The sequence below is a fragment of the Sorex fumeus genome, unplaced genomic scaffold, assembly GCF_029834395.1.
Source record: "Sorex fumeus unplaced genomic scaffold, SorFum_2.1 ptg000021l, whole genome shotgun sequence".
In the NCBI taxonomy this organism is placed as follows: domain Eukaryota; kingdom Metazoa; phylum Chordata; class Mammalia; order Eulipotyphla; family Soricidae; genus Sorex; species Sorex fumeus.
In genome coordinates this window covers 10,742,532-10,756,995 of record NW_026606078.1, presented here as the reverse complement: position 1 = coordinate 10,756,995, position 14,464 = coordinate 10,742,532, and the positions used below count along the sequence as shown (strand labels likewise).

General features: G+C 56.6%; 1 protein-coding gene across 1 annotated transcript in view; it reads right to left on the bottom strand.

Moving 5' to 3' along the window:
- BCR (BCR activator of RhoGEF and GTPase) overlaps positions 1-14,464 on the bottom strand; it is a 119,289-nt gene that overhangs the window by 13,551 nt on the left and 91,274 nt on the right. The window contains exons 9-16 of the mRNA XM_056113615.1: positions 12,286-12,407; positions 11,435-11,603; positions 10,107-10,226; positions 9,363-9,438; positions 7,906-8,010; positions 6,904-6,978; positions 4,724-4,821; positions 2,368-2,499 (exon numbers count right to left, since the gene is read on the bottom strand). Coding sequence (XP_055969590.1) covers positions 2,368-2,499; positions 4,724-4,821; positions 6,904-6,978; positions 7,906-8,010; positions 9,363-9,438; positions 10,107-10,226; positions 11,435-11,603; positions 12,286-12,407 — 897 coding nt within the window. The remainder of the gene's footprint in view (positions 1-2,367; positions 2,500-4,723; positions 4,822-6,903; positions 6,979-7,905; positions 8,011-9,362; positions 9,439-10,106; positions 10,227-11,434; positions 11,604-12,285; positions 12,408-14,464) is intronic.

Genomic DNA, 14,464 nt, shown 5'->3' with positions numbered 1-14,464 from the left:
GGAAAATGGGCACTGGTGGAGGGATGGGTATCTGATCATTGTATAATTGAAACCAAAGCACAAAAAATTGTAAATCTACAACTTTAAAAAAAATAAAATAAAATAAAGGGGGGAAAAAAAAAAAAAAAAAAAAGATAAACCCTGCTTATGTCCAGTGTTACCATGGCGAAAGGTTTTTGAAGATGAATAGACAAATAAGAGACAACGAGGAGCACCAATCCACAACAGTTCGCATCCTCTCATCACTGGAACTTAGGCTGGAAGATTCAAATGATTGGAGTCCAAGGGTTCTGTGCCTCCACTAGCTTTATCTGGCCAGAGGCCAGGTTTGATGGTTCCATCCAATCATCTCAGGGGGTCAGGAGGAATCTCCAAGATGCAGGCCAGGGCCTGTGTGTGGTGAGGAACGCCCAGGATGGGGGACAGATGCCAATCCAGAGAGCAATCAGGGAGAGGGAGCCCAGTCATCATGGAAGTGGATTTGGAAGGTCCTCGAGTGAGGAAGCTCATCTAACAGGTGCCCTAACCGGGTGTTTCGAGCCCAGCACAAGCATGCTCAGTAGAAAACACTTGAGCTCGTGTCATAAGTGGTTTTTCTTTACATGAAATGGAAATGGAAACCCTGTGTTGTCCAGGGCCCAACACATGGCCACAACACAAGCAAAACATGGAGATGCAACACACACCCCTACCGGCCCAGCTGGGCGCAAGTCAGGCTATAAAACCGGTGCACTGGGAGAAAGAAGGGACTCTGCCAGTTACAGAGCAGGACCCCAAGTCCTGGTCTTGAAACCTGACACAGGTCCTGACACACTGGCTGGCGTTCCTGTTTCTCCCACCTGAAGCCTCGGTCCACCGAAACTTTCCTGGGCAGTGTAAGGCTCACTGGGAACAAAGAAACGAAGCCCTTCTACCCTACACCTGAGCCACGGGGTTCTGGTGGATGACCAACAGCCGCTACGGGCCTCTGTAAACCATCCCCAGCTGAGAAAGGGGCTGCAGAGCCTGCCTTCCTGTGTTTGTTAGAGATTTCTCCCCAAGTGACACCCCAAACCTGCACGGACTCTGGAACTGAGGCAGGCAGGCCTCTCTCTCCCCAACCCCTGCCCCCTGGGGCCGGACGCGGGCTGCGGCCTTCCCTGAAGCACAGAGGTGTGCATCTGAGGGCATCGCAGAGTCCTCCTCTCCCTGCATCTTTGTTTGGCTGGGGGCACCTCCCCTCCCACCACATCTCGGTGGGTCTGCTGGACAGTAGATGGCAGTGGACAGGTCTCAAGGTATACAGGGCAGCTGCAGGCCTGGCCACTGGGTTTCCTAATACTACCAGGTGGGTGACTGAGTCAAGAAGCTGGTGCAGGTTCTGGAGCTCAGTGAGGGCCTGACGGACAGATAATGGAGCACAGGCAGAAAAGACTTCCAAAGTCCCTCAATTCCTCGCCAGCATTCCGCAGCTCAGCTCACACAGACCTGTTCTCACTTCGGGTCCTCAGGGAAGGGAGAGGGGCTTCCTGGAGTGCCCCATGCTCCCATGGCATTAGGGACTCCAAACCCGCTCCCCTCAAGCCTCCTCCAAGAGGGCCCAGCTCCATGACAGGCCCATATACAAAGAATGTGGAAGCTGGTGGTGGGCTTCCAGGGGCCGGGTGAATTTCTGAAGGATGGAGCCCCAGACAACTTGTTTTTTTGTTTTTATTGTTTTGGCTTTTGGCCTCATGCAGTGATGCTCAGGTTACTCCTGCCAGTGCTCAGGGGACTGTATGAGGTGCCAGGGATCAAACCTGGGTCAGCTGCATGCAAGACAAACACTCTACCCATTCTACTATTGCTCCGCCTGCACCCCCTGCCCCAGATGGGTTTCAGACAGCCCAGGGACCCACCCTGGGGTGTCTAAGTCAACTTTGGGGGGCACCCACCGTTTAAGGAACAACAGCTCTTGCTACAACCTGGGCCCGACCAGACAGGGGCCATTGAACAGTGGACTCGCTCGCTAATGCTTTCTCACAGAAAGATGGCCTCTTGCCTGCCCAGTTCCATCCATGGCACCACCTAACAGTTCCTTCCTGAGGGGTTAAAGAGGGTCTCGGTTGGAAAAACAAACTAAATGCAAATTCCTCTGGGGACAAGCTGGGGGTAAAAGCCACAGATCAATGTGGGCAGGAAAGTACCTGTGCAGGTGCCAGCCAGGCTGTGCCAAGGCAAACGTTCCTCGGAATGAGGGCTGCTGGTGCTCCAGCCCGGTGCCCTCCCCGGGGCCCCGCCCTTGGCCATTTCCAGAGCATCCAGAGGTGGGGTTTAGGCGGATCCCGGGGGCCGAGCTAGGGCAGGAGTCCACGGGTGGGGGTGGGGAGAGGAGGAGGTGAGCCCCACCTGGACCTGGCCCTTCCCCATGATCCGGTCCGTGTTCTCGCCGTCCTCCTTGGGGATCTTCAGCTTGTTGTAACACTTTTCGTAGCACAGTATCCTCAGCGTCTGGGAGCCTTCCAGCTCAATCTCAAACTCCTGCATCCCGGAGAAGGAAGGAAAATCCCTGGTTAAGAATGGCTCTCAGCAAGGGGTAGAGGAACACTGGAAATCTTCTGCATGAAGCAGCTTCCTGGCACCCCCAGGGGCCCCTGAGGCTCAAGGCCCTCCTCCCTTTACTCCTGGAGTGCTGACCTGCAGAAACCACTGCCCCACCGAGCATCACAATGCGGCCTAGTCCGAGAGCTTCCAGAAACTCCGGATGTCTCACAACCCAAACCAAACATATGAAGACAGCACCTGGATGGGTCCCCACACCACCTTTACCAGGATTCGGGGGGTGAGGAGGGCAGTTCTACTGCAGATAAGTCTAGGGACTGTGTAGTCAACATGTCACTCACTCTGGTTTTGACAGCAGAGGAGGCTGTCGGGGCAGGGGGTGGGGGTAGTGGCACTCAGGTTTGTTGTAGCTCGAAAGCTGGCCTAAAAATTAAAAATCTTGAAATATTGAAGGTAACCAAAGTAGAAGAAGAGAGTATTGTGCAATGTCTGCCATACAGGCAGGGGTAGGTATGGAATGGGGTGGGGGGCGGGGGGGCGGATTAGGGATCTTGGTGGTGGAAAATGTGCTCGGTGAAGGGATGGGTGTTTGATGATTGTTATGTTCGAAGCGCAAACTTGAAAGCTGTTACTGTACCTCATGGTGAATCAATTAAAAGGGGGAAAAATTTAAAAATCTGGAAAGGGACAAAAAACAAAAAAACAAAACCAAAAAAAGAAAAGAAAAAAAAGGAATCCAGGGCAGAGAAGGAGCAGAAAGAACCTAAGAGGCAAGAACTGCTCCGACAAAAACTTTGGGCAGTCAGCAGTGGATTGTGGGCTACTCACTAACTTTCTCCTCCCGTCACCCTCAGTATTTCTTCAGTCAACTCCACCTTTCACTCCAATGCTTTTGCTGCATGGGCTTCTGGTGGTGAAACGGAAGTAGGGGGTTGCGGGTGGGGGTGGGGGGTAGATATTTCTGAATCCCAGAGGAGGTGAGAACGAACAGCATGTGTTTCCTACCAGGGAAGACTCTACAACCTTCCTGACTCCTTGGCAGAACCCGGAACCTCTCGCACTGCCTGTGCTGCGTCAGGCCCGCGCCCTCTCTCCCAAGCCTCTTCCCATGGATGCGTCCAGGCTCTACTCCCACAGAGCGGCCACAACAGGAAGTCAGGCTGGGCAGCCACGGCTCTGCCCTCCCGAGGCAGCAAGTCCAACGGGCCAGCAGGGGGTGCCAAGGAGAGCTGGCTAGGGCCCTACCATGGTCCTGCTGGTCACATGAGATCAGGAGAGGCCAGGAGGCGCCAGGAAACACCAGGATGAACCAGGCAGCCCATGGTTCTTAGCTTTCTCCCTGGCAACCTCCACCCTAATACTGATCCACTTTTTCTGAACGTGTTCCCCTGCTGACCTTGTTCCCTTCCTGAGCCCCTACCTCTCCTGCGAGCCTCTAGTCTCATGCTATAGCCCCCTTTGTGCAACGTCCACTGGGGTGGCCCAGCAGAATATCCTGGGGGCCCCATGGGGTCCTGTGACCCCTGGCTGAGAAACGCTACTCCACCTACATGCTTGAGCATGAGCAACGTGTTGGCTGCAGCTGCGCCAGAAGCTGGGAACTGGCCTCTCGGGGACCTGAGGGCTTCTCCAATACCTGCCACCAGGCCCAAAGGCTGAAGAGCACAGGGCAAGCGAGTCCCACTTCGAGGCAGAGGAAAACAGAACAGCCAAGAATACAACACAACACCCCAGGACAAACACAGGGAGGCCCGGGAGCAGAGTCTGGGGTGCCCCCCGGACCCACCCCCGGGGCAGAGCCTCACGCGTCCGGTCACTGGAAGGGTCAGGCAGGCGCCAACTCATTCCAACCTCAGAGGAAAAGCGCTATGGAAACCTCCTAAGTAAACACTTGAGCAATAACAAAGGCAGGACAAAAAGCCCTTTTTAAGTTCTTCTTCGGAACACTTCTCCAGCAAAATAGGCCATTTCTTTGTGATGGGGATGGGGGGGGGGGGGGGAGGTGGTGAGTGGAAGGACCTCGGAAACACAGAAATAAAAACTCTTTGACACGTCACCCCTTCCCCCAGCAGATTCCAGGAATGCCCAGGGAAGCTTGAGGGAGCCTCTCCCCAGATTCAGACTTTCTGTAGAGTAACGGGTCTTCTGGTAATGGCCAGGGGTTCATGCAAAGCTTGCCGGGAAGGAGAAAGCAGAGCCTCACCTCATTCCAGTTTGGTTCTGTTGTGTCCCTGTAAACTCGCGTCTTGGCTTTATTCACAAAATACCCAAAGGAATCTACCTCCAGTGTGCAGTACAGATCTGTAGGAGGGAGGGAGACAGTTAACAGCTTTTCCAAGTGCTGCTTTCTGGAAGACCAGCATTATTTTCATCTTCTTTTTATCAATGAGACCCCCAACGGGTGGCCAGCAGCAGCACCCGTCCCTCACACAGTGACCAGACCCTCCTTGTTGCTTACAGCTGGGAACCAACACCTCTGAGTTACTAATGACACCCTGGCAGAAAATCTCCCGCATGATGTGATCATGACAAAGGTGAATGGGACATTACCTGGTAAGGGACACACATGGGCAGCTTGTGAGTCTGCAAAAATCCTGCTATGAGTTTTTTTCAGGAAGACTCGGGGCAAAGAGGCTGTAGCCCAGTGTGAGGCACAGAAAGCAGCTCAGCACGGAGAGATGTAGGGTGGAACGGGAGTCTGAGTGGACAAAGCCTGGTGGTAGGGAGCAGGGAGGTCACTGATGGAGGACACAAAGGACAAGACAGGTGATCTGAGACGTAAGGAAGCTACAGAGAAAGCACTTCACTGGAAAGATGGGAAAACGGACAGGTGTTGGTTGCAAGGTGGTATTCCATGCTGGTATAGACAAAAGAAACAAGTTTGCGGGTCATGAGGGATCGGTTCAGTTTGGCACAACATTTAAAGTATGGACCACTAACAAGACAGGGGGAAGGGGAAGGGGGGGATGGAAAGGCAGCTGTGGGTACTATTTGTGTTGTGCACAGAAAAGTCCCCAGGAAGAGGGAGGGAGGAGCGTATGCAGAAAGGGAGGAAGGCGGGAGCCGACACCCCAGAAACACCAGCACCCGGAGAGGAAGAGGAACAATGACGTGTGCATCTTCCAGCTTCGGGGGGTAGAACCTGCATAGCATGCAACTCGCCCATCCAAGCTAAGTACACAGTGAAGGAGTTTTAGGAAATGTCAGGCTGTGGCAGGTACTGGGACAGTGTGTGCACCTGAAAAGCCCGTTCATGCCCACTGGGGTCAGTCCTCCCTCTGCTGCCTTTTCTGGCAATTCCACAGACACAGAGAGCTACCCCATGTGGTCATTTGCATTTTTGGGTCTGGTACCATGGTTTTTTTTTTTTTTTTAAGGTTCATCCACAGTGCTGGCTGTAACCATTTCTTCGTTTTTATAGCAGAATGGGGCTCCAGTGCATGGACAAACCACGATGTGTCTAGCATCTGAGTCCAAGTGGAGTTCTGGATTTCCTTAGTTTAAATATGTAAGAGTGGGCACCTGGGACACAGAATAGGGAGGTATTTAACTGTTTAAGAATGGTGGAACTATGTTCCAGGTGGCTGGATCCTTCGACATCACTGACAGTCGGCCCACCCTGAGAATGCTCTCGGATGCTGAGAGCAGGACCCTGTCAACACTAGCCACAGTGAATCCTGCTGGTGGCAGCCTTCTTAAAGGGCGTGGAGCACCATCGCGCAGTGGACCTACTCTGACATCTCCCTACATGATCTGCATCTTTTCTGTAAGTATTTGTAAGTGACGGGTATTTGTAAGTGATGGGTATTTCTCTGAGGAAGCACCTACATAAATCTTTTGCTCATCTTTACTTTATAAAATGACATTCCTGGACACAGATCCTTTATCACATGCGTATTTATCAACACAGCTTCTATCTGTGTCTTGTCAGGGGGAAATCTCTCGCTCTGTTTCACAGTAAAGCAGAGGGAGAAGAACGCAGTTCTTGCTTTATGTCCCTGCTACACGGAGCCCTTTCGACCTTGCATGGAGAAGCCCCTCCCATCAAGAGGAAGGAGGGAAAGGGGACGCTTTCTACTCCTCAGATCAGCTAAATCCCCTCTGCTGCCAGGGGCCCAGAAGCACAGAAGCCCACGGTGAGACGGCCACGGTAACACCCGCCAGCAGAGGGCGCTCACCCGCCCACTTGAGACAGGCTTGGGAAAGGGCACTGTCCACTCTGGGAAAACTCCATCCATGGGTTGGCACCAGCACTGCCACTTGAGGGTCAAAGGTGGCTGTTTGTCATTTGAGTCACATTCCTGGTTTCCCACACCCTGTCCAATCAGCCCTTCCGGGTGGAGGATTGGCTAAGCTTTGCCATAGTTAACCTCGGTCACTTACTTGAACTCTGCTTAAAGCCAGTGGCGGAGTGAACAATGACATTCAGGAAACCACAGAGCCCAGGAGACTCATCGTCTGTGCGAGAGAGCAGAAAGGAGTCAGTCTTCCTGGGACATGGCAAGGCTCTGCTTTAAAAACCAACCTTTATGCTAGAGAGATAGATTGGCACACAGCTGACCCTGGTTCCATCCTGGGCACTGCATACGGTCCTCCAAGCATCACCCAAAGTAAGCCCTGAGCACTGCCAATGTGGCCCCCACAACCAAACCAAATTAAATTAAATCAATCCTCAAAGGAGACACTGAGTGGCTATGCAGCTCTGGGGCAAGGCAGCATTGCGGAATAGAACCACAGCCAGGGAAACCTTAGGATCCAGGCAAACCTATGAGCAAGACCAAATCTCAGGTTCCCAGGACAGGAGAAGAACTAGGCTGGCAAGTGACAGAGGCATATGTGCACACACACCCGTAAGGAGACACTTGTGTGGGGCTGGAGTGACCGGACAGCGGGTACGGTGCCTGTCCTGCACGTGGCTGACTTGGGTTTGATCCCGGGCACCCCACAGGGTTTCCCCAAACCCCACCAGGAGTGCTCTCTGAGTGCAGAGCCGAGTAAGCCCTGAGCACAGCCGGGTATGCCATCCCCCTACCCCCCAACTGCCCCAACTAGAAAAAAAAAGTTTATCCCTGTATGAATGTGCTCAACTGTGTGACACTGAAACCAAGGCAGCACAACTCGGCGCCAACACTTGCTGACAGGAGAGATAGGAGGACAGGGGAGTGGAACAGCGGCTGCAAGGATTGTCTCAGGACCAGGGTGGACCTGGTCACCGCTGGTCTCTGGCATTACTCGACAGCAGCCATCTCAGGAGCAATCGCTTCTAACCCCTCCTGTCTATGTCTGGTGGAGGCCAACGCGTCCTCAGCAGCCACAGTCACCCCTGTGGACTGAAGCTCCGTGGCCTCAGAGCAGCATGGACAGCGGAATGGGTCAACAGCTCACCTTCTTTGTTGATGGTCAGTGGAATGCTGTGAACAGTTTGAAGTTTGACGCACGAGTTGGTCAGCATCTGCAGCTCCACAGACGTCAGGGAGAAGCTTTTGAAACCTGAAAGGGAGGAAGACAGGTATACAACCAGCCACAATGGAAGTACTCGGGCATCCCAGGACCCCCAGCAGGTTTGCTCAAGAGTCCAAGTATCACCTACTGGGCCTTCACATGCCCTGGGTCTGTGCTCTGAGGGAGGGGCTGGTAGTTGGCAGAGGGCGGTGTGCCCACCAAGTGCCCAGGCTGGACTTGAAGGCAGGGGGGAGCGTAACGTGACCCGACAGACACGGGGTCTGCCTATCACTCGGTACCACCACAAGCCGTCTTTCCTGCAGGGTTCCCCAGAGACCAGCCCAGCTCTATCCTCCCCTCTGTAAGTCAGTCCCCTCCCTGCTGGGTCTGGAGAGAGGCTTATGTCTGCACAGAGCGCTGAGCAGGGAGAAGACACCACCACACCCACCGCCAACAGGAGGATCTTGGCTTACAGCAGGGAGCCCTTGGAGAGGAACAGCCACTAGCCATCAGAGCCGCCAGCTGCATCTGGTCCCCAAGGATACAGGGGAACCGCAGAGAGAAATGAAGCACACAGTTCCCTGGCGCAAATGGCAAAAGGGCAGAGGTGTGCAGAGCTCCCTGACCCATCAACTGTTCAGCAGATGAGCCCAGGTCACCCAGAATACAGTGCTCAGGCTGGCACTAGGGGGCAGCAGTGTGCTACAACGGGACTGCAAAGTGCAGGGTGGCAGATGAGTTCCACAGGAAGGAAGGAAGGGAGGGAGGGAGGGAGGGAGGTGGGGGAGTGGAGGGTGGGGAGTGAAGGGTGGGAAGTGAAGGGGAGGGAGAAAGGAAGGGAGGGAGGGAGAGAGGGAGGGAAAGGGAAAGAAGAAAGAAATGAAAAGAAAAAGGAAGGAAGGAAGGAAGGAAGGAAGAAAGGAAGGAAGGAAGGGAGGGAGGGAGGAAGAAGGAAGGAAGGAAGGAGGGAGGGAGGGAGGGAGGGAGGGAGGGGAGAGAGAGGGAGGGAGGGAGGGAGGGAGGGAGGGAGGGAGGGAGGGAGGGGAGAGAGAGAGGGAGGGAGGGGAGGGGAGAGGAGGGGAGAGAGAAAGGGAGGGAGGGAGGGAGAGAGGGAGGGAAAGGGAAAGAAGAAAGAAATGAAAAGAAAAAGGAAGGAAAGAAGGAAGGAAGGAAGGAAGGAAGGAAGGAAGGAAGGAAGGAAGGAGGGAGGGTAGAGAGGAAGGAAGGAAGGAAGGAAGGAAGGAAGGAAGGAAGGAGGGTAGAGAGGAAGGAAGGAAGGAAGGAAGGAAGGAAGGAAGGAAGGAAGGAAGGAAGGAAGGAAGGAAAAGAAAAAAAGAGTCCCAAGGATGAAACCCGCAAAAGCCGATCAACAGCCAGGCGGGCTCTCTGCAGACACTTACACTTCTTCTGCTGCTCCCGGATGTTCTCCCTCCACTCGGCGCGCTCATAGTCGGACGAGATCAGGAATGTGTAACTCTGAGGGTGAAAAGGAGCACATGCCCCGGTACATCCTGCAGCCAAGGCCCCTCCTCACTGTGGCAAGGCCCTTGCGAGCCACAGGGCTGCTGGTGCCCAGCGCGCACACAGCACGGCGCTAGCTCTCCGTCCCCCTCCTACACAGCAGGCTTTGTGGATAGCTCCGGGGAGGCATGCCTGTGCTCCTGGCCGCACAAAAGGGGGGTCCAGAGGGCGTGTGTGTTATGTATGTGCGTAAAATTCCCCTGGAGGGTGTGTGTGTGTGTGTGTATGTGTGTGTGTGTTTCCCCTGGAGGGAGAGGCTCAGTCCACAGCTAGACCCAGGGCACAGGGGCCTCTTTCTCCCACGAGGTCCCCAGACAGCATCTCACCCCGAGGGTCAGAAATGCATACGTCACAGCCCCCACTGTCCTGTTCAGACTCCCAAAGGTGAGGGTGGCACTAGCATCGCCCCACCCAGAGATGACAGCCCAAAGCACTAGGGACAGGGATTCTCGTGTCTCTGGGTGCCACCTGGACCCGCCTCTCCAGCAGGCAAGTGCTGTCATGGCAAAGGCCCCACAGGCAGGTCTCGGGCGCAGTGCCAGGTGTGATGGCCGGGGCCCTGTGGCTGTGCCTGGGGGCGCGAGACGGGTTTGGAGGCTGAGCGGGGTGCGGCAGACGCTCACCTTGCCGTTGCGACTGTGCACCCGGAAGGCCATGCTGGGGGACATGAGCAGAAGCAGCGACTCCTGCTCCGAGAGCTTCTTCTTCAGCCGCTCGATGGCCTTGCTGCCCTTGTTCGCTTTCTGTAGGGAGAGGCCACGGGAAGCGGGGAGGTCAGTGTGGCTGGTCTCCTCCCGGCAGGCCCCCAGCACCCTGACATCCACCCTGGGAGCGGGGGCACTCCAGCTGCTACACAGCAGGGGACGGGGCTACTCGGCCATGGCCGGCTGGTCTCGCGAGGACTAAGACACGCTCACGCTTCTGGACACATGCCAGCCCACTTTCCCGTGGGCGCTTGGCCCCGCCTCCCACGGCGGAGAGGGCGAACCTGCACAAACCTTCTGCATGTCTCCAGAACTTGGAAAACGTCCACAGGGACACTGCAACCCGGCGGCCCCTGCTCCATCCCAAATCCAAGCCCATTTGAGCATCAGCCCCAGGAAGAGTTTGGAAGGGGCCCTGGGGAGGCCAGGCACACGTCCAAGCCCATCCCAGGGGAGGGGACAAAGAGCACCACGTATGAAAGCAGCGGCGGCAGGGCCGCAGCAGGCCCGCTGGGTGAGTGGTCCACGGGCTGTCCACGCTACTGTCGGACTTCCTCTCAGTGCTCTGCTCGGCTTCCGGGATTGAGGCGCAGGAGACTAGCGGGCAGGAGAACTGCCCGCTGGGCTCAGGCAGATCCCCCTGCTCACAGACCCCCCCCAATCCTGTTTTGGGGGGTGGGCTAGGGGATATAGTGCTCAGGAGGTCTGGGAACCACAACAGTGATTCTCAGCCCATTGGGCTGGACACAAGAGGCCGTGGAGGCTGTGTAGGGCCACACAGGGCAGTGCTCAGGGACCTCCAGGGCAGTACCTGGAGATGCTCGGTGGATCACATGGCATTAGAAACGAAGCCGGGGCAGGGTACAAGCTAGGCATCCACCCTGACTACTGTACTATCGCTTGGTCCAAGGCTCCAGCCTTTCAGGGACCCACTTCATCTGTGGCCACTGTAATGGCACTACTCTGGTCTGGGCTGACCCCTGACCCTACGCAAGAGGGGCTCGGCCTCACTCTCCTTACAAACTTCTGAACCTCTGAAGACCTAAGGCCAGCATGGAACTCACTCCCTATTGGAGCAATCCTGAGCAGGACCGTGGACACCCATGCCCCCCCTCCCCCAGCCCACCTATGTACAGCTGCTGCCTGGCAGGAACGGGTGAGGTGGGGTGAGACCCTGGCAGAGCCCCCCTACCTGCTCCTGCCCGACCACCTGCTCAAGTATCAGAGCCCGACCTAGCCGGTCCCACCTTCTCTCTCTGAATATCATTCTTGATCTGAGAGATCTTGATCTTCATGGCATCCAGCTCCTCGTCAAGAACCAGGGGAATGTTGGGCGCCACCTCCGACTCGTCCAGCGTCTGGAAGCTGAGGTCCGTCAACGGGATGTACCACTTACAGTCGTACTGCTGGGTTTTGCTGGGTGAGGGGAAGGGGCACGTGAGCACGCTGCCTTCCTCTGCGAATCCCCACGCCACGCAAGGATGAGGGCGCTGGCAGTCTGATGCCCCACGCAAACAGGACTCTACATGCATGACCCTGTCCCTGAGGGGTGTGACAGGCCCCGCTCCAAGGCACCCTATGCTCACAGCACCTCCACCCCGAGTGTGGAGGGCTGCAGCTCTGTCCCAGGTAACCAATCCCTTGGCAGATGAGGAAATTGAGGCTCTCCTGAAGAAATCTGCTCAGCACGTCAATGCCAGAATAAAGGGAAGAGCTCAGTGCTCCCACGCCCTTGCTAGGCTTTCTTCCTTCAGACCCCCCAGGTGTCAGATCCCATCGGTGCAGAGAATAAAGCAGGAGTGTCCACCTGTGACAATCGTGGTGCCTGCCTCCGGGGCTGGGAGGCCAATCCCCGCACCCTGGTTCGAGCTGCCCCTGCAACCCCCAGCCCATCACTCACGCCTCCCTGCCAGCCATTCTACCAGCCCCCACCCCGCTATGGGCCAAGAGCTCAGTCACTGAGCCCAAGCCAGGAACTCTCCAGACTGTTCACGGTGACCTCAGACCGTGACCCGGACATAGAAATGTCACTTAAAGAGAATGGTCTGGCCGTGTGGTCAGCGACACCTCTGGGATAGACCCCCGGGCCCGTGCTCACCCTCCACTCTGCTTCTTGAGCTTGGTGCACAGCAGCAGGTCGGTGAAGAGGAAGACGTGGCGCAGCTTGCGGGCCCCCTCCACCAGCTCCACCATGAAGCTGTCCTTGAGCAGCTGCCGGTTCTGTGGGCGTGAGGGCGGGGGCTCAGGTGAGAGGACGGGGCCACTCCCCACACCCAGCGCCTCCCCCATCAGGACGTACATGGGGCCACATGCCGCCTGGCCTGCAGAAGAGGGGGGATCAGATCGGGCAATGGCAACAGAGGCCAGGGAGGAGCGCGCTGCAGCTGGACCAGCTGCCCACCTCCGACGGGGAGGCCGAGGCTCAGGGGAAGAGAGACCCAGCCCTAGGGAGAAGGGGCGCTCCCAGGCTCCCAGAGGGACGGTCAGCAGCAGGCCCAGGGCGAGAGCAGCCTAGTGGCTGGGGATCAAGGGGGGACACAGTGAGGCAGGAGCACCTGGGCTTGTTCTGAGGGTGACGCAGGGGAGGGCGACAGCTCACATGCCAGTGCCCCCATGGGTGCCACCGAGGGGCTAAAACCCCAGTGCCTGCGGGACACCTGCAACTGGACGGCAGCAGAGGTCACCCAGCTGCCCCTGAGGCATGGGCTGACCAGACCCAGAGCGGACAGAGCAATGGGAGGCTAGCCCCAAACAAGCGCCACACTGGCTGCATCTGGATGTTCGGGTCCCATGGGTTCTCAGAACTTTAGGGGGTGCCAAATGGACCCACAGAAGTAAGCTGGCAACTCATTCAACAGAGTCCGGAAGCTCCTCTGCATAGGTGCCCGCCCTGCTGTGCTGAGAAGCGACATGATGAAGCTGGCGTGCAAGTCTTCCTCAAGCACCAGCAGCATGTGCTGTGAGAGCACACAGGTGTGTGTGTGTGTGTGAGTGTATGTGTGTGCGTGCATGCTGGTGTGTATATTTGAATGCGAGTGTATGAATGTGGGTGTGTGTGGTGAGTGTGAGCATGTATTTGTGTGTGTGTAAGAGAGAGAGAGAGAGAGAGAGAGAAAGAGAAAGAGTGTTTGCAGGTATGTGTGCTGTTTGTGTTTGTGGCAGGCCCTCACGTCTATTTCACAGATGAGAACCCTGAGCCCAGGGAGCTCCAGCTCCGGTCCAAGGCAACACAGCCAACAGCTACATGTGTGATCGCTCCCTTGGGAGCCCTTAAGCATACGGCAGGGAGATCAGATGCTCAGGGGTTCCCGGTTACAAAGACCATTCAGAGAGACCACCACACTCCCAGCCCTTGCTGTGATGGCCCGGCAGGTGAGGGTCTACCCACATTTCCCCCGCAGGAGCGCCCCTGGACCCCCATGCCCTTGACACATCTGTGGCTGGCATTGCTGCTCTCTGCAGCCCGACCCTTCTCAGGAATTCGCTCCCTGTCTCCACCCACCTCCCCAGAGGAAAATGCAGCCTGGCCCAGGGCCCCCAAGACTCGCCCGACTAAAGGTACAGGTCGCCGTCATGGCAGCCCGACTCGCGGTCCGAACACTGAAGAGGTGGTATCCCCACCAGCACTGAGGGTGCCCATGACGCCTCGTCACCACCCTCCTCCCGCCTGCTGCGAGCAGACGGCCCATGGGTGCTGGCACCCAGGGGAACCAGAGCCTGGGGCGCCAGAGAAACGTTCATCGGGGACCTGAAGGGGTCACCCAGCCCAGGAGGCAGGGGCCAAGGACGCTTTGGTGAGGGGTTGGAGGGTGACACGATGGGGACAGCAGTCCTCCACACAAAGGCACCGAGCGTCTGCTGGCCACCAGCAGAGGGCGCCCCGCGTCCAGTTCCTAGTGGACTCCAGGCCCTGAGCTGGCGGACCCAAACCTCCCAGTCCCGGCACAGTTCCTGAGCTAACACAGCAACCAACTGTCAGACAGAAGTCACTCGCCTCCCTCCTCACCATGCCGATGTGCAGTGTTCAGAGTGCCCCCACTTCCCCATCAGCCCTACTGCCTTGTGGCATCCCACCTGAGCCATGCAAGAAAGCTGTCACCACAGTGTGGGGCTGGACGGCGCTGGCTGACCTCTGGCCTCTGGCCACCCCATCCATGTCACAGCTGTTCTGCCCACAGGCAGCCCGGCTTTGCTTTGGAGGCCCGGCCCCACCCTGGGCTCTCGAAAGTTACCCTAGTAGATAACATCGAGCAAACAAACGGGGTTCCCGGCACTGG